This window comes from Equus quagga, chromosome 1 (assembly GCF_021613505.1).
Source record: "Equus quagga isolate Etosha38 chromosome 1, UCLA_HA_Equagga_1.0, whole genome shotgun sequence".
NCBI lineage: Eukaryota > Metazoa > Chordata > Mammalia > Perissodactyla > Equidae > Equus > Equus quagga.
Window position 1 is genome coordinate 180,879,025 of NC_060267.1, and position 19,160 is coordinate 180,898,184.

The window sequence follows — 19,160 nt, forward strand, 5'->3', positions numbered from 1 at the left end:
ATTCTCTAATGATATCTGACGTTAAGCATCTTTTCATATGCTTGTTTGCCATCTGTATACCTTTTTTGGTGAGGTGTCTGATCAGATTTCTCACCCATTTTAAATCAGGTTGTTTTCTTATTGTTGAGATTTAAGAGTTCTTTATGCATTTTGGATAACAGTCCCTTATCAGATGTGTGTTTTGCAAATATTTTCTCCCAGTCTGTAGCTTGTCTTCTCATTCTCTTGACAGTGTTTTTTGCAGAGCAGACATTGTTCATTTTAATTAAGTCCAGCTTGTCAATTATTTCTCTCATAGATTATGCCTTTAGTGTTGCATCTAAAAAGTCATTGCCATATTCAAGGTCATCTAGGCTTTCTTCTACATTACTTCTAGTGGTTTTATAGTTTTGCATTTTAGATTTAGTTTGCAATCCATTTTGAGTTAATTTCTGTGAAGGGTCTAAGGTCTATGTCTGGACTGATTTTTTTTGCTTGTGGATACTCACTTGTTTCAGTGCTGTTGAAAAGATTATCCTTGCTCCATTGTATTGCCTTTGCTCCTTTGTCAGGGATCAGTTGACTATATTTATGTGGGTCTCTTCTGGGCTCTGTTCTCTTCCACTGATCTATCGGTCCGTTCTTTCACCAGTACCACACTGTCTTGATTACTGTAGCTTCGTAGTGAGTCTTCAAGTCAGGTGGCTTCAGTCCTCCAATTTGTTTTCCTCTTCAATGTTGTGTTGGCTATTCTGGGTCTTTTGCTCTCCATATAAACTATAGAATCAGTTTGTTGATATGTACAAAATAACTGGCTATGATTTTCGTTGGGATTTGATTGCATCTATAGATCAAGTTGGAAGAAATTGACGTCTTGACACTATTGAGTCTTCCCATTCATAAACATGAAATACGTCTCCATTTATTGAGTTTTGCTTTGATTTCTTTCACCAGCAGTTTATAGTTTTCCTCATGTAGATCTTACATATATTTTGTGGGATTTATACCTAAGTATTTCATTTATTTAGGTGCTAATGTCAATGATATTGTGTTTTTTATTTCAAATTCCACTGTTCATTGCTGGTATACAGGAAAGCAATTGACTTTTGTATATTAACCTCGTATCCTGCAACCTTATTATAATCACTTATTAGTTCTAGGAGTTTTTTTGTTGATTCTTTTGGATTTTCTACAGAGACAATCATATCATCTGTGAACAAAGATATTTTATTCTTCCTTCCCAATCTGTATATCTTTTATACCTTTTCTTGTCTTGTTGTAGTAGCTAGGACTTCTAGCATGATCTTGAAAAGGAGTGGTGAGAGGAGACTTGCTTGCCGTGTTCTTAATCTTGACAGAAAAGCTTCTAGTTACTCACCATTAAGTATGATGCTAGTTGTAGATTTTTGCAGATTTTCTTCATCAAATGGAGGAAATTTCTTCTATTCCTAGTTGATGAGAAGCTTTTGTCCTAAATGAGTGTAGGATTTTGTCCATCTATTGAATGATCATGTGATTTTTTTCTCTCTTATAGTCTGTTGATGTGATAGATTACATTAATTGATTTTTAAATGTTGAACCAGCCTTGCATACATGGGATAAATCCCACTTGGTTGTGATGTATAATTCTTTTTATACATTGTTGAAGTTGATTTGCTGACATATTGTTGAGGATTTCTGCATCTATCTTCATGAGAGATATTGGTCTATAGTTACCAGGTGATTCTAATGTGCAGCCAGTGTTAAGAGCCTCTGTTCTAAGGGTTGAAAGGAAGGAGAAAGTATGTGAGAAGTTCTTTGCATGTTAGGTGGCTACAAATCCCAGAGTTCATGACCTGGGTGAGGAAGAGGAAGATGAGGCAAGAATTTATGAGAGTGATAATATAACAGAACTGCTGTTCTAATCTTTTAATTCATGGTCAAAATAATAATATATCTGACACAAAACTTTAAAGTTTACAATAAAGTTTCATATAAGATCTAATTCAATCATCCCCATCATGGTAGGCAGTTAGAGATAACATTATTATCTCCACTTTACGCGTTAGGAAATTGAGGCTCAGAGAGAAAGAATGACTTGTCCAAGATCAACAACCATAACCCAGATCCAGGGTTCCTGAGTGAAACCCAGCATCCTGTCTATGATTCTTCAATTATTCAAATTTCTATGGTTCTTTAGTTACTCAAATGTGCTCATCAAATAAGAATCCAGCAGTCATTTAATTCCCTGTGACGTTAAAGGGGAAATGACTTCGAAAGAAAAAATCTTCAAAAAGGCAAGGAGAGAACCATCTACCTCTACTCTATGGAAACCATTTAGTTTGCTTTACCCTCAGAAGCAGAGCTGATGGGAGGGTTTAAGGCGTGGAGCCGTAAAAAGTGTGGTGCTCAGGGAGGGTCAAGGGGCCACTGCAGTCCCCTTCATTCTTTCTCTGTATACCTGAGCCCCATTCTCCCATCCTGCACATCTCCACAAACCATCAGACCCTGATGTCCTCACCTGCATAGGGGCCAAAGAAACACCCAATCGCTCATAGGTTACCCAACTCACAGGACACCCTGGCCCTCTAGCCAGAGACCTTGAAGACTGAATCACCCAGCTTGCCTTTGCAGAGATTGGTTACTAGCACGTCATTTCGTTTCTGTCTCTTTGCATACTCAGGCTTTGCCTGCCCCACATTCAGGGCATGTCCTTGCCCCTCATACCTCTATACCCATACACAAGAGGATATACGGGAAAATGCAGATGGAAGTTGCTTCTCAATCTTTGCAGGGGTTTGTAGGTTACCTATATACTGCCCACACTTACATATAAGCACACTCCATAATAAATACATTGGGACTCAAAAATGGAGTTGGGGAGAGAACCAGCTTGACCATAAATTATGGAAGGATGAAAAGTCTTATAATTGGGTTATTTGTATCTCTGAAATTCTGTTGTCTCTCCTGCTAAGCGAGGTCTCCCACTTGGAGACCAAGATAGCTATAGTAGAAACTTTTTCTCCAAAATCATGACGTTGGAAATCAAGACTCCCTTCAAAACCTAGGGAGCTGGACTGCTTAAAGGGAACATAATAATCTCCTTGAGAATTGGAGCAAGATTCACAAGGGCGGTAACCCTGCACAGCTATTCGAGAACAGAAGATATGGACAAAGCACTTTGGAGTGTTTTGGGAGTTCCTGTCTATCGAACAGGCAACAGCTAATTATACCAAGAATTTTCTCCTTTCATCCTAAGTCCCTGGTCATCACTGAAGGACTCCTCTACTCTCTAGGTGTCGTCATTTAATGAGTTTACCATGTTTCCAGACTGTGCTTTTCTTCTCATCTGCTGTTCACTGTTTTTCCACAACTGCAGCCCTAGGGACTGATAGTTAAATAATCTGTGAAGTTTTGAGTTAAACAAGTTTTTACAAGACTTCTCAGAGCTTACGGAATGTCAATGTTTGTGGCGAATCTTCAGGGAGATTTGTATCCTGTGCAGTGCTTCCCAGACTTTTCCAAGGGCATCCCATAGGCCATCTGTTTGGAAGATGTTGACAAAGTCTCAGACAGAGATTGCTATCTTTTCCTCTGTTATGGATTGAATTGTGTCCCCTCAAAAAAGATAGTTTCAACTCCTAATACCCACTACCTCAGAATGCAACCTTATTTGGAAATATGGTCTCTACAGATGTAATCAAATTAAAATGAGGTCATTAGGGCAGGCCCCAATGCAATATGACTGTTGTCTTTATGAAAAAGGGAAATATGGACCCAGAGACAAACATGCACAGAGGGAAGACGATGTGAAGAGATGCAGGGCGAAAGCAGTCTGCTACAAGCCAAGGAATGCCTGGAGCTACTAGAAGCTAAGAGAGAGCCTGGACCAGGTCCTGCCCTAGCACCCTCAGAGGGAGCACTGGACTTCCGGTCTCCAGAACTGTGAAACAACATGTTTCTGTTGTTCTAAGCTCCCCAGTTTGTGGCACGTTGTTACAACAGCCCTGGGGAACTAAGACACCCCCTGTATCCGTTCTTCTAGCTGGTGGTAGGTAACCAGGTTTATTTTCCTCCCTCTACTTCTTTAAAAAAATACACTTGAAAATTTCTATAATAAGCTTAAAAGTAACAAAAGTACCCATTCTTCTCCTCTACCACTGTAATAGAAGTATCAATTTTTAGCTAGGCAAATGGCCAGCTAGACTAGAGGTCAGCAAACTCTTTCTGTAAAGGTCCAGATAGTAAATATTTTAGGCCTTGTGGGACGTGTGCCACAGCTACTCGATTCTGCCATTGTGGCAAGAAAGCGACCATAGACAGTAGGTAAACAAATGAGCCTGGCTATGTTTCCACAAAATTTTATTTACAAAAACAGGCAGTAGACCAGACTTGCTGACCCCTGCTCCTTGAGCACCTGCTGCATGCCATGAACTGTTCTAGGAGCTGGGGCTCCATGGTGAGCAACATAGTCAAGGACTCTGTCTCATGGGGCGTGGAGCTTGTTCAACAGCTGTGTTCACCTTGTGCAGCATCTTGTTTAGGTGCACAGTGAGCAATCCAGAAATACCAAACCAGCAAGTGATTGATGGTCTCGCAGGTGGGAAGAAATGAGCCAAGCCTTGGGGGTGCTAGGCCAGGGGGAATCTCTGGGCCCCCTGGGACGCTAACTAAAGTGCAACAAAGGAATCTCCGCTGGCAGTTTGATTCCTTAACTAGGAAACAAACAAACCAACACCAGTGAGCTCTTACATGCCCCCAAAACCTGTGCAAGAATGATCATAGCAACATATTTCCTAAGGTGCAAAAACTGGAAAAAAATCAAATATCCATTAATAGAATAATGGGTAAATAACCTGTGGTATATTCAAACAGTGGAGCTCTGCAAGCAAAGGAAAAGGGCAAACAACCGCCACATGAGACAGCACAGAAGAATCTCAAAAATCTGCAAACTGAAGCCCCCTCTCCCCCACCCCCAGCTAGGACCCTGAGGACTGAAACCATAAACCACTCCACAGATTGCTGTTGTCAGTGCCCTCGAGTCAATTCTGACTCATAGTGACCCTGTGGACAGCAGAGCAGAACCCTGTCCAGTCTTTCTGTGCCATCCTCGCACCTTCCAAGGCTGTATGGGACGATGCTCTGCTGTTACTCGGAGGGTCGCCAGGTCCCTCTTCCTAGTCTGCATTAATCCGGAAGCTCCACGGAAACCTGTCCACCAGGGGTGACCCTGCCAGCATTTGAAATGCCGGTGGCATAGATTCCAGCATCACAGCAACACACAGCTGCCACAGTGTGACAACTGACAGATGGGTGGTGTGGTTCCCTGAGTGGGACATGAGCTCAGGCCACGGTGCTGTGGGATCTTGACCACTAGACCATCAGGCTCCACAGCTCACTGTCTATGTTGGCACGATTTTATTATTATATAGTCTTCATTAGCATAGCTTTACTATTCCAGGATGCTCCTGCCCAGGCAAATAACTTTATTGTTCATTATAGGAACTTCCTGAAAGACCTATCTTTAGCAGACAACATCGAGAGTCTCCATCTTGAGTCTCTGAACCTCTCCCCTCAAAATCCTTGCCTTGCTGTTCCTACCAATCCCGATGATATCATACCCCTTACCAAGCCTATTCAAGCCTTCACATCAAAAAACTCACCTTAAACCAGTATCAAGATCTCAAAGTCAACTTTTCCCTTCTCCCTCCAAGACGCTACCAAAGGTCTTTCAAGGTGAGGTTCTTCCTGATGGCAGCTCTGTCTTATGAACAGAGTGTTCTGGTGATAACTCAGGAGCCAGGATTCAACCACAGAATGTTTAGTGAGAAAAAACAGTCACAAAAGAGAACAGGCTTTAGGAATCAATTTATATTAAGTTCAAGAGCAGGCAAAACTAAACTACAGTGACAGAAATCAGAGCCCTGGTCGTGCCAGCGTGCATAGTGGTGTCGGGTGCATACTGCCTGGAAGAGGACATGAGAGTCTTCTGGTGCTGGAAAGGGGCTTTATCTTTTTTTTTTTCTTTTTCTGTTGAGGAAGTTTCACCCTGAGCTAACGTCTGTTGCCAATCTTCCTCTTTTTGCTTGAAGAAGATTTGCCCTGAGCTAACTAACACCTGGTCAGTCTTCTTGTATTTTATATGTAGGTTGCCACCGCATCATGGCTGAAGAGTGGTGCAGGTCAGAGCCCGGCATCCTAACTCATGAACCCCGGGCCACCAAAGTGGAGTGTGTGGAACTTAACCACCACACCACTGGGTCAGCTCCATAGAAATGTTCTGTATCTTGATCTACATGGTGGTTACATGGGTATGAACATGCGTAAAAATTCATTGAGTGGTACATTTTTGTGTGCATTTTACTGTATGTAAAAAAGTGATTTAAAAAAAATGTTAAACAAAGTTTTTTTTAATGTTAAAAATTTAATAGGTGTCTGAGATTGCTGGGAGAGCCGACTGTGGTTTCAGAACCACTGCTTTAGTAAAGAGGTTGCGTTAAACCACATGGAGTGAGGTCTTCAGAGAGACCTCAACCTAGGTACCTTGGTATTGTTTTCCAACCCTTCTAGACATCGTCTACGTCTGAGACGCGAGCGGCCTTTGCAGTTGGCCCTCAGCCCTGCACGTGAATCGGTGGCGGTGGTACACGTGTAACAGAGAAGGGCGTGGTGAGAATCAGCAAGTGGAAGACTTCAGAGTCTCCCGATTGCAGAATGCAACCTGGGAATATGGACCTCTTGAAACAGACCCTCTTGGGTGACATAGTGTTGCTCCTGCAAAAACCTAGTGTATGAAATGTTGCCTAAGAAGACTCACCATTCATTTCCCTGGGGTTTTTTTCAGGGTTTTTTTTGGTAAGGAAGATTGGTCCTGAGCTAACATTCATGCCAATCTTCCCTCTATTTTGTATATGGGATGCCACCATACCACGGCTTGATGAGAGGTGCATAGATTCACACCTGGGATCTGAACCTGCAAACCCCCAGTTGCCAAAGCAGAGCGCACAAAATAAACCACAACCCCACCAGGCTGGCCCCATTTCTCTAAGGATTTAGCTACATTAGTTGAGATTGCATCCAGAATTGTGTCACCAAAATTGGGGGAGGGGAAAGTGTAGATGGTTTCTATTCTCATTATTTGTGACATTCCTCGATGTGTCTCCTGTAGCAGTAGTCTGTTCTTTTTAATTGCTGTATGGTAGGAAAATGTGTGTATACATGGTGTGCGGTGTGTGGGGTGTGTGTGTGCACGAGAGAGAGGGGGATTGATTGATCGACTGATCGATTCCAGGAATCAACATGAAATCCAGCTCCAGAAAGGCCTTGCAGGCTTCTTTAACTGCAGTAATTAAAATAAATATTTAAACTCACAGAGACGAGCATACACAAAAATATTTCATGTTCAAAGGCAGGGAGGAAGCACTTGTACTCGCCTGGGCTGGGTGACTCAGTTTCTCTGCCTGTTGCCGCACGTTGGGTCACTTCCACACGCCAGGCTGGGCCCATCCTGCAGATCCATGCCGTAGTGAGCTCTCCTCTCGCCTCCGAAAAGTAAAATGAGGTGCGTTCAGGCTGGTCTAAAGGAAGCCCTGACAAAAGGCCAATGCTCAGAGTACAGGTATTTCATTACTTCCATTTTTAAGATGGAAAAACAAGTACACAGTTGACATTTACAAAAATCTTATCTAGTGGCAAAACTAAGTAGACGCCATGTGCTTGTATTTCCCAAACACCGAGTGGGAATTACGGCCTCCCCATAGCATCTTTAGCCTGTGGGTACCGCCTGCCTCACCTGGCTGGTCCCTCCGCCTAATCACTGGCACCATTATTCTCCTGTGTTTATTCACAGCGACTCCTCTGCTGCCCTCAAGAACAATGGTTTTCTCACACACTTGGGAGTTTCCTTTAAAGACTATGGGCCGCTCCCTGAATGATTTTAGAACTGGATCTCTCTTTTCCGACTTTTGTTTTCTTTCCAAAAGTAATACTTGTTTATTATAGAAAGTTTAATAAACATAGATAAGTGAAATGAATCAAGGCAAAAATCACCCAGAATCTGATCCAAATTACTTTTTAGTGTGTATATATGTTATAAATACAAATATGCATAATATTTTACTGTGCTGACAACTTTTTATCAAACCAGTTCCTTGTTGCCAGGCGTCTAAGCTCTTGCCATTTTTCTTGGTGTAAACAATACTCCCAAAATTATCCCTGGAAACTGAACATCTTTGATGATTCTCTTAAAATAAATTTCTAAAAGTAAAAATATTGGGTTAAAAGGATCTGTAGACTTTACAGGTTGTTGCTTTTCTAAAAACAGCACCAAATCCCACATCTGTTGCCACCATGGGTGAGTGTCAGAGGAAACGTAATCAGAGAGATCTCAGGCACGTACAACAAACTGGAGTGAAGGTAGCATTCCATGAGCTGTTTGAGATTTCAGTTCAAGAGCTTTCCTTTATGCAGACGGTTATCTGTAAATTCGGTGACTGCGGTCAATCGATACTCAGAGGGAGCTATCTAGCCTTGAGGCCACCCTGGTGATTCAGATTCGACAGTAATTTTTATTGTTTTTACGTTGCCAGGAGATAATGAGCTGTTTCATTTGGCACAATCCCTGAGGGAATTTCCAGCCAAATTGAGGGGTTTAGACTATTACAGACCTAGAGGTGAGCTATAAATAGAAACGAACTAGGGCAGAAGGTAACTTTTGTCAGCTATTTTCTCGGTGCAATGGCAATGTCTGCTATTAAAGAATTTCCAAACTAGGGGAAACTGTGAGTCACTCAAATTTTGGCTCCGGGTTGGGGAGGACTGAGGGTCACAGGGGTCTGTCCAAGCCCCCGTTAGCGGGTGGAGAGGCTGAGTCAGGGTTGGAGGAGACGAGGCCCCAGCGCCTGGGCAGGGATGGCAGAGGAGGAGGGGAGGGCCCAGGAGAGAAGTGGGAGAAGCATGGCTTTCCGTGTGAGGCTGGCTGGATTCGAATCATAGGTTTTTCACTTGCTGAAGATGTGTTCTTGGGCAGATGGCTTAACCTCTCTGAGCTTTGACTCTATAAAATGGAGACAAGCAGCACAGTATAGGGCTGTTGTGAGATTTCAGTGACATCACGTGAGTAAGAGCTCGGTACAGTAACTGACACATTGAAGGAATTCAATAAAGGGCTGCTGTGATCACTGCCATGGCTAGGAATGATTATTGCCATTTCCTTTGAGGATAGATTTAGGGGAAAAAAAGGTGCTTCGATGCTCTCCTGCAGGGGTTCTTAACCTGACATCCAAGAACTTCCAAGAGGCCCTGGGTAAGTGTTAAACTTGGATGAGAAACAAAAAATGTCATTGTTTATATTAACCTGTAGCGAAAATTTAGCATTTTCTTTCTTACGCCTGCATACAAGTCACAGTAGTATCAGCAGTATTGATCATACTTCCATCGACTATACAAAATTACGTATCTTTTCACGTCACATTAAAATTGTTGCGGGTATCTCAAAATAGCATTTCAGTTGGAGTCATACTTCAGAGGCACAGTGTTCTAGACCCACGAGTTAAACCCGTGTGAGATCCCACGGGGCGGCTGCCTCCTGTCTGCAGATGTGGGTGTGATGGAGTGAGCTATCAAAACAACTATGTCATAATTTTCAAAAGTATTTTGATAAAATATTCCAATATATTGATTTACGTTATACTTATTTTACGCATTTTTTTAAACAGTATTCTTCAAAGGAGTCTGTCGGCTTCGCCAGACTACCAGAGGGACAGAGACACAAAAACGGTCTCAAGCCTTCCATCAGGAAACCCCTGTCAGGCGCCTTGCACATGGGAGGAGATCGGCCAGCTGACAGCCAGGGAGCTTCTTTGTTAACTTGCTTGTCTGTTGCGGAGGCTAATAAACACCAAAAGCAGACCATTTCTGTAGACATTTTCCAGCAGGCCAGGGGACCCTGTCACTTGAAACAGCCTAACTCTGTGAAACAGATATAAAATATCAAGGGAGAAAATGTTTGTTACCCTCCCCAGGAGCCTGGCGTCTGGAGCACCCAGCAGAAAGGAGAGTTACCTAACTAGGGTGATGACCCCAAGGGATGGCACGGCACCAGCGATGCTGGGTGGCAGAGGGAGGTTGAAGAGAAGGGAGAAGATGGGGGGGGAGAACGGGGAATAAAGAAACCAGAAGACACAACGCCCCTAGCCACGTGGGCTGCACACCCTGCAGGCTGGACGAAAAGCAGGGAGAAAAGAGGCGGAACTTCAAACAAAGGACAACGAAACAAAACAAGGAAGAAATGGTAGTGAATACTTTATTTTGTTCTATTTAAACAAGCAAGTTTTGGGGGTGTTTCCCTGTGGTGCTGCTGCCCCCTCCACCTCCCCCATTTCCCGATGATGCTGATCAACTGCTTTATTCCGTTTCCCATCTTTCTTCTTGTCCAATTATCCAGGCCTTTCTCTTTTTAAATACATGGTCCTTAGTGCTTGTCTTTGAAGGAAAAAAGATTTAGGACCTGCTAGTACTCGCACCAAAGAGCAGCACTGCGTGTTTTGACTCCTTCTTTTGTCTTGGAGCATCCTCAGTCGGCCCTCCCACTTGAGGCAAGTGTCTGTCTCTTACAGAACACCAGGCAGTTCCAAAAGGCCTCTTGTAGCCATGCACAGGCATACAGATGGGAAACACCATATAAACAGTGAAGAAACACATCTTTTCAGGTTGTCAGATTTTTCTCCTTCATGGTTTTAAAAAAAGCAACTAGAAATCTTTCTTTCATTTAACAAACACGTGCAAATATATATACAATGGTAATTGGAATGTGACATTTATCCTTGCAATGTTTCTCGAAAGCGTTACTTCAGGCCACAGCTCATCTCAGATACGCTGAGAACCGTCATTCAGTCTGTAAATTACCTCCAGAGCGCGGTTTATTTTCTCATCCCTAAAAAAAATGTTTATTCGCTAAGTTCCAACACTGACCTCATGTGAAGCTGCTAGAGTTTATACACATTTATAAAAGTAGAATATGCAGAGTATGATACATTAGTACAAAGTTTTACAAATTAATACAAGAAAAAATATATAAATTACAGTGAAATAGAGGAAGATGGTGGTCCCGTCTTGGGATGGTTCTTTTAGCAGTCATATCGCTGTAAAGAAAATGAAATACGCGTTAGGCTACGGTCAGGCTAAACAAACAGCGGTGACATTTCGGTCCCTTAAATTCCTGTTTTAAGCAAACAGAGCAGACTGATCTCATCTTCAGGAGAGCTTCAGCCAACAACACTGAGAGCTTGGACAATGCTCATGAAATGTTTCCTAAACAACCCAGATCTGTTGTCCGTCCCAAGTAAAAGCTGCAGAAAGGGGCCATGGAAACTGCAGCTTGGTTGGCTTTGAATGCGTTTAGGTGGGGTTTTAATCTAAGGGATTTAAGAGACAATGCCTGGGAGTTTCACACAGGAGCGGGTGCAATGTGGGTAATCTTTCCGATTAAGTGCTACCGAGTTACAGCCTTGACTCATCCCTACTAAAAACCTTACCCTTTGAAAGGGTCTTTTGTCTCGTACACAAAGGTAACAGCTCTGCACTGTGGTGTCTGGAGAGAAGCCATCCCTGCTGTGGCTCAGAGGGGAAACCCAGTGGGACAATTTGCTCCCCCCACCCAGGGGAGCGTCACTCTGCAAACCACTACAGCGATTTTGGTCATGGACATATTTCTGTCCCCAAGATGCACGAGCACTGGAGTCCAGGGGGCTCTCACCTCATTTAAACTCTGCCTTGTATGAAATTCAAGGCTAAAAGATGGGTTACATTATAGCAATCCCGAGAGGATTCTTCTCTGCCTCTCCCCAAATAGATTGCCTGGAAACAAGTCCATATTGAAGGTTTCCCACTCTATTCTTTTCTTGGAAATTTGGCAGTTTACCAAGGAAATTCTTAATCTTGCTGTACTTGCCTGATAAGGGAAACTAGATTTTTAATTTAACTTCCCCTCAAAAATTGTAGAAAGTTCCCATGTATTTACAGCAAAGTTTTTCACAGTAGCGATGGGCTTTTAGTTTTCATTAAGTTTTGTCTTATTTAAAAAAAAAGTTAAAAGACCTTGAACCAGAGGAGTAAATGGTTAGGAAAATATAATCCAGTAAGTTTCTGCTTACCTAATCCTGTTTTACAGAATAAGATGTAAAAACAAACCCCTCAAAATTGGACCAAAGCTGGACTTCCATCAATTCAATAATATAGGTTTTTTCGGAGGATATAGAAACAGAAACTTTCCCTGCCACTAACAAATGCATATTTCTCTCTGAAATCATATCCCCAGGAAATGAGGGCTTCCTGGTTTTCTTTCGCAGCGAAAGGCTTTTCATGAGCTGCTATTCAAAGGCTACTAGTGATTCTTAATTCTTAGCTTTTTGGGCACCTTTGTGACTCCTTATTAGGAAGGAACTGTAGAAAACCCAGCAGAACAACAAGCGTTGCCTAAAGGTTAGGAGCAGGAGTCGAGGCAAGAAATGGGCCAGGGCTGAAGCCTGTTACCGCCTGACGAGGTGATGACACATCGCTTAATCTCTGAGGCATGGCCTCATCTGAAACGCGTGTTGAGCGCAGTGCCCAGTGCAATGAATGTTAGCTGTTATTTGTGTATACCAGTCGGGAACATGAGAGAAGCAAAGAGGGGACATTTCTTTTGTGTCTCTGCAGTGAAAGCAGGGGTAGTGAAAGGGGCAGTGGATTCAACCCTGAAGGGGCGTTTTCCTAAGTACATAGAGCCAAGAACAACCACCGAGACAACCCAGCCACTGCGACCCTCAAGGAAGCTTCCTGTTAAGAGCAAAACTGAATGCTGTAAACACTTTGCCACAAAAACAAAGTAGAAATAACTGCTGGGAGATTGGGCAGTGTTTGATTCTGCCTCTTTTCTCCATGATGAAAACAACAGCACATTATCGTAACCGAACACACTAGGGCCAGGTGATGACATTTCCACACAGGCTCTTACCTGTTGGCGACTGTTACAAAAGCCACATATGCCTCCAATTATCCCATTTATTACTTGAACAACACACAAGATGAATTCAATTCCACCAAAGGCCAAGAGAATAGAGAACAGCGTGACATTCCATTCCACAACGTGCTTGGGTTCGGTGCACTGGGACCATGTGGACCTATTCAGAAGGTATCTGTGGATAAAAAGAGGAAGTTCTGATACATGACCACACCTAAGGGGATGTCCCACCAGCTGCTTTTTTAAAGTGTGGTGTTTTTTCATTCAGAAAAAAAGACATGAATTAATTCAATGGCCTATATCAAATTCTTCCAACCCAAGTCATTCCACAAAACAAGGAGTTTAGCCCAGATCTTGTTGCAATGATAAACTTAAAATTCAGCAAAGATTATTGAGCACTCAGAGTGAGTTAAACATGGAGCTGGGACTGGGGATAGAATAGTGAGCCCTTCATGGGCTCTGTCCTGGAAAGCACAGCTTAAGGGAGAGACAGTCGGCAATCTCAAGGCAACAAGCTCACTAAGCGGGTAAACGAAGTGTGAAGGGGCCGCAGAGGCGGGACACCCAGCCCAGGCCAGGGAGGACACTGGGTGTGTATCTAGTCCACAAGTCTGAGCTCTAGGAAGGTGGGGCCTGGACCGCTTCATAGCTGCATATCCAGCCTCTAGACCAGAATCCGACACGCAGCAGGTGCTCAAGACATTTTAAAAGTAACTGAATGGTAAATAACAATCTGAAGCCACTTTGCGAAATGTTAGCAAGCCATGCTGAGGTCCTATCTGAATATATATATATATATACACACACACATACATATATATATACGTCTTAGGAGATTTTCTAAACACCTAGATATTCTCACAGTCTGAAAAATTCTCTCTCTAATCACTGTCCTAGAATTTCAGCCTTTGCTGTATCATAGAGTATTTGAATCCTTAATGAAATAGGATTTGATTATGCGGGAAAATCAAGGATTGAGCATGCCACAAAGAGATCTAGTGCAGTTCTTTCCTTATCAGTTCTTCCTACCACAACAGAACAAGGGGCTGGGAAGTAGAGACCTAATTTTGGAACAGTTCATTGAGCCAATCAGAAATTCAATGTGTTGATCACAAAAAATTCTGTCCTTCTGGCCCCGTCTTTCTGCATGTCAGTGGAACAAAAGTCCATAATTTCAGGACACAGTGTAAGAAAATTCTTCGTCTCCACTTGCCTATCGAACCACTAATCACTGGCTTGTGACCATTAGTTATTCTCCATGTTGAAACCCCTGGACAAGTTGAAATGAGGAATGACGTAGAGGTGGAAGCTTTCTTTGGAAGCTGAGGTGGATCATGGGAGGGGCATACAAATCAAACAGCTATGAAAAATAAATAGTGATATTCCCGCCTCTCCCTGCATTCCAGCTGCATGAATCACGACGTTTTACAGAGGTAGGCTTCTGCAGGAGTTGGTATGCTTGTGCATACACGAATAGCCAGTCTGCATAGTACATTCAGTATGTTCTGAACAAAGATGAATCACGATCCCTAACAATTTTGAGCACCCAAACTCCAAACTCCTGCAAGTGCTAATTTTCCTTCAGAGGCTGCCACTGGGCTGTATTCACTGTAAGCTAGGAGATAATATCAACCCCTCCCAGTGGCAGTGCTCACAGGGCGTCAGCTCCTGCAACAAATGTCTCCATAGAGCATCTCATTGATCCTCCTGGCAACTGCCATTGGTTTTCTTTTACAGGTGACAGAACTGAGATTCACAGAACTCAGTTCACTTTTTCCTGGTTACTCAGAGAGTAAGCAGAGCTGAGATGGAACCCAGCTTCTCCTAATTCCATATTCATGATCTTATGACCTCACTACATGTTACACAATTCATGAGGGACAAACATTCTTGAAAATATAGGACAATTCAAATTCATTACTCATATTATTTTCAGTCATGAATCTCATTATTAAATCATTCAAAATGTCATTCATTTATCATCAAGTACATCAGTTGCTATCAGCTACTTCTGTTCTTTTCTCAATAATGGATGAGAAGTAAATATCAGCATAAAACAATGGAGCCTCTTAAATTATCCCACTGTTCAAGTTGTGAATAAGACCTGTTGTAGATAGCCTGATCACTTTAAAGAAAGGGTGCGTGGTGCATGTTATTGTGTTGTATGTGAGTAGGCATGTATGGGAGTAGTATGACTTACCCTGAGCTTTGGTTAAACTCATTTGGTTTCCATTCATATTATATAAGGACTCTATAATATTTTAAAATATAATATTTTCTTATAAAAATCTCTCTATTCCTCCATTTCCTCATCTATAAAATGGGAGCAATGGTGGAAGTCATCTCACAGGGTTACCATGAGGACTGAATCAGCGAACCCATTACAAAGCACCAAGAGCTTCTCCAGGTGAGGCACTGGGCATCCGTCCTCTGATACCATTGCCTAAATCATGCCTGTGTCAGGGCCCATAAACCTGGCTCGGTGGATGGACAAGTGGATGGTTGATGCCTTTTTAGTTTGATGAGTTTGCCATTATACACATGTGGTGGGTAAGAACGTGTGGCCTGATAGGAAACAACCACTTACTCTCCATTAGTGCTGGCAAAGGTGTAGTTCCACTGGCCGGAGGAATCAAGACACAGCGGTCCTTCTGCTAAGCCCAGGGCTGCCACAATGACACAGTAGCCAGATCCTGCAAGTCCGATGACAGCGGCCAGGATAGAAGAAAGCATCTTGGGAGAGGAGAAACACAGGAAGTGAGCCACCGGGTGTCAGGGCTGCCTCTTAGGACCCGTTTCCCCCAGCCGCGCGGGAGGACCTACCGCACATCTCTTGCCACACTTTTCGTGGCCACAGCATCCACAGCAGTCCTCGTCTTCCAGCCCCATGAAGACTAACGCTGGCAGGAAAATCTGGTAGAAAGCAAACAAATTAAAGTCATTGCCTTTCCCCAGGTCCGTAAGAGTCAGGCTAAGCAGCTTTTGGTAAGATATGTTTCTTTCTAATGGTGTTGAATGGCTTTGGGTTAGATTGACCAAGTAGCTCCGAGATTGTAAAACTATGAGGAGAAAAAAGCTTCTAAGTGTACTGTCTGCGTGTTTTCATGTAACGTGTGCAAGCGCTTTTCAGGATGAGGGTGTGTTGGGGGGCGGGGGGCGTAAAGTAATTACCTACAACTGTGTTTATTCCACAAGAGTTCGTAGCATAGTCCCAGAGGCAAACTCTGTTTTGGAATTATTAAACCCTGTCTTTAAATCTGATATCTTCCCCGAGTAAAACATAGAAGATACCAACAAATCTTTAAGAGAATAACTAAAACTTTTTTGTAAATGGGAACAATGAAAGCTCTGTGTAATAAGTATGAACTGCTTCTTTGAAGATACGATGGTTGTAGCTTTACAACAAAGCCTTTTAAATAAAGTAAGTATGAAATGCTTTGAGTTTGAGATCCAAAGAAGCTTATATAAGTGCAATGTTATGTTAAGGATAAATGATTATGTTAACATGATAGTAATGCTTAAATTCAAAGCAGATTTACCATACCATAATTAGTGTATTAAGATTTAAATGTTTTAATATCCTTTACTTCACTAAGAAAAATGTTTTGTATGACATTAGCAATTCCATAAACCTTCTGTTTAAACTTCTCAACCCCAGCATTCTAAAGTAGCAAACTTAAATTTGTCCACATTTTTTCTATGCTGTGGTTGAAGCTAATACTTCCAGCTCCCAGGTTGGCAAGCAAATTCCTGTCACTTCAATTAAAAGCAAACCTTGGAAAAACAACACATTCCACTATTAGCTTCAGACGCTGATGTGCTGCTAACTGTAGGATTTTCCCCAGACACCACAGCCCAGGGTTACACAAGGGAGAAAAATTATAATTCTTTCTAAATAGCAATGCACTCACAATTCATTATTTTTTCTGTCACAGATGCTTCAGAATAAACAGCAGACAATCTGGATGCAAAACTCTGTTGATTTAGACAGAGAACCAGCCGACCCCTCCCAGCTCCCCAGAGCAACTGTTCAATGACTATCTGCCCCAGTACTAGAAACTGGATAGTCTCTCAAATCTGATTTGAAAGCTAATCTCTGCTTTCTAGCTGTAAAGCAAGAGTTTAGCAAAAAAGTAGCTCACTTTTAGTTGAAAGAAGATTTTGTAAAACAACACCTAATAAAATTAATAAACTAGACCTGTCTCAACTTGTGTGTAATCTGCTTTCAAAAGGAGAATGAACAAAAATAACCGGACTTGGAAATAGGCATTAGAGGAAACTTTCCAGGAAAACATCTCATTAACAGGAGAGGGTTTTTAGGGCTGTAATGATTCCGGACGACTTACCAGCAAGCCCCCTCCCCCGATGCCGGAGAACAACCACACGAAGCGGCTGAGGTGGTTTTCCGAGGCATACTTCGTTTCCCCGTTGGGAAAGTAAAGCAGAATATTAGCGACGATGGAGAGGATGGAGAAGAGCAGGAGGGACCACCCGATGCATCGTGCGCACTGGCCGTAGCACATGGTGGCGAGGGGTCTGGGAGACCTCTTTCCCGGCACTGCAGCTCAGCGAGGCCCCGGGTCGGATGAGAGAGTGCCCGTCTGCGGAGAAAGCAAAAGCAATTTTCAGCCCATTCCTGCAACCTCTTAAATACTCTGAGTTCTTAGTCACCGGGAGGATGAGGTCCTTTGCTTTCATTGGTCCTGATCGCAGGCTGCAGTTGGGCTTGCGGGAGGTGAGAGAGTGTCCCGCCCTCAAATGAAATCGTTGGGACAAGCGAAACTAAGGGCAGGACGTCAGAAACAGCTTCAGTCACAGGCAAGAGAGAGAATCCTCCACAAGGAACGCACTGTGCAACTCCTTCACGGGAGAAAGGAAAGTCTAGTACAACTTTCCAGTAACTGCCAAGTGTCCTCAGTGGGACGGGCCGGGTGGAGGTCTGAGAGGCGGCACGCTGTGATCCCCCTCTGTGCAGCTGTTGGCCAGCTTCCAGTCTGAGGGCTCTGTGCTCGCTTCCACCTCTGCCCTGATTTAATTCCAGACCTGGGGCAAGTCTCCTGAGCTCTGAGCTCACTTCCTGGTCTCTTAAAGGCAAGGTGTCCGGCCGTCACCCACGGGTTTGAGGAGGCTGTTGGGAAAATGACAGAGCAGCCTTCTTTCCTCTGCCTGGGTCATGCTCTGTGGGACTGAGCCTACGATCCAGCCTTCCTGGACATCTGGCTCCAAAACACATGGCATTAGTCAACACAAGGGGTTCAGGCACCTTTTCCTTCCTGAGTATTGCTGTCAGCAAGCAACACCACGGGGTCGGGGGGGGGGGGGGCACAGGAGGCCTCCAGCATGGGAGAAGGATAAAAAGAAGACGAGGAAAGGAAAAGAAAAAGAAAGGAGGAGAAGAGAAAGGGAGCTGGCAAGCAGAGGGGGAAACAAGACTGAGAGGACGTGGAATGACATGAGAGTCCCAAGGCACTGATCAGGGCACAGGGTGACGTGTGGTCCACCCAGTGAGATCCTGAGTCGAGCTGTGCCAGGCTCGCCCCGCAAAGGTGGAGAAAGGATGTTAGACTAATTTTCTCATGTGGTTATCTGGCAGAAGGAGAGATCAGACTCAAAATAAGTACAGCCCTGAATAGCAGGTGGCACTTGTCGGCTGGGTGGGAGGAGGACAGGGTGGCCAGGACTGAAGGGGTGCTGTCACCAGGACAGAAGAGCTCGTGCAGAACAGAGGCCGAGATGGGGAGCTGTTGGTTCAGAGGAGGAAGGTAAGCAGGGCTGGTGAATCCAGAAGCTCAGGCTGAGGCCAGAGTCTGAAGGACTCGGGCCCAAACGAGAGGGCAGGACACGTCCTGAATAAGAGCAGCCAGCTGTGGTTAGCGATGCGGGATCCAGACAGGGAGGGGGACCCCAGAGGCAGCGTGGCCTGAGCATACTAACGGCTGAGTCACCATCCAGAAGGGCCTGAGGAAAGAGATGGACGGGAACTGAGTGCAGGCAGGGCAGCCTGGAACGGGCCACCTGCTCAGGTGTAGGGAGGCAGGTCTCCTCCTGCCCGTCACTCTGTCACAGCCAGGCATCCAACAACGGGGCGCGTGTGCCCTCTGTCCTGGCTTCCAGTCCTACTGGAGACGAGACTGCACAGTATCAGGGCCTGCGGGGCTGTATTGACAAGCCTTTGTCAAGGGGTCATCATCCCAACCCTCCC

General features: G+C 43.9%; 1 protein-coding gene across 1 annotated transcript; it reads right to left on the reverse strand.

Annotated features, from left to right (window-relative positions):
* Positions 1-10,245: 10,245 nt before the first annotated feature.
* Positions 10,246-17,940, reverse strand: TM4SF1 (transmembrane 4 L six family member 1). Its single transcript, XM_046643309.1, has 6 exons — positions 17,809-17,940; positions 17,305-17,559; positions 15,782-15,871; positions 15,546-15,691; positions 12,953-13,133; positions 10,246-11,099 (listed from the first exon to the last, which is right to left on the reverse strand). The coding sequence occupies exons 2-6, from the start codon at positions 17,479-17,481 to the stop codon at positions 11,085-11,087; spliced, it is 609 nt and encodes a 202-aa protein (XP_046499265.1). The 5' UTR covers positions 17,482-17,559; positions 17,809-17,940; the 3' UTR covers positions 10,246-11,084.
* Between the last annotated feature and the right edge of the window lie 1,220 nt (positions 17,941-19,160).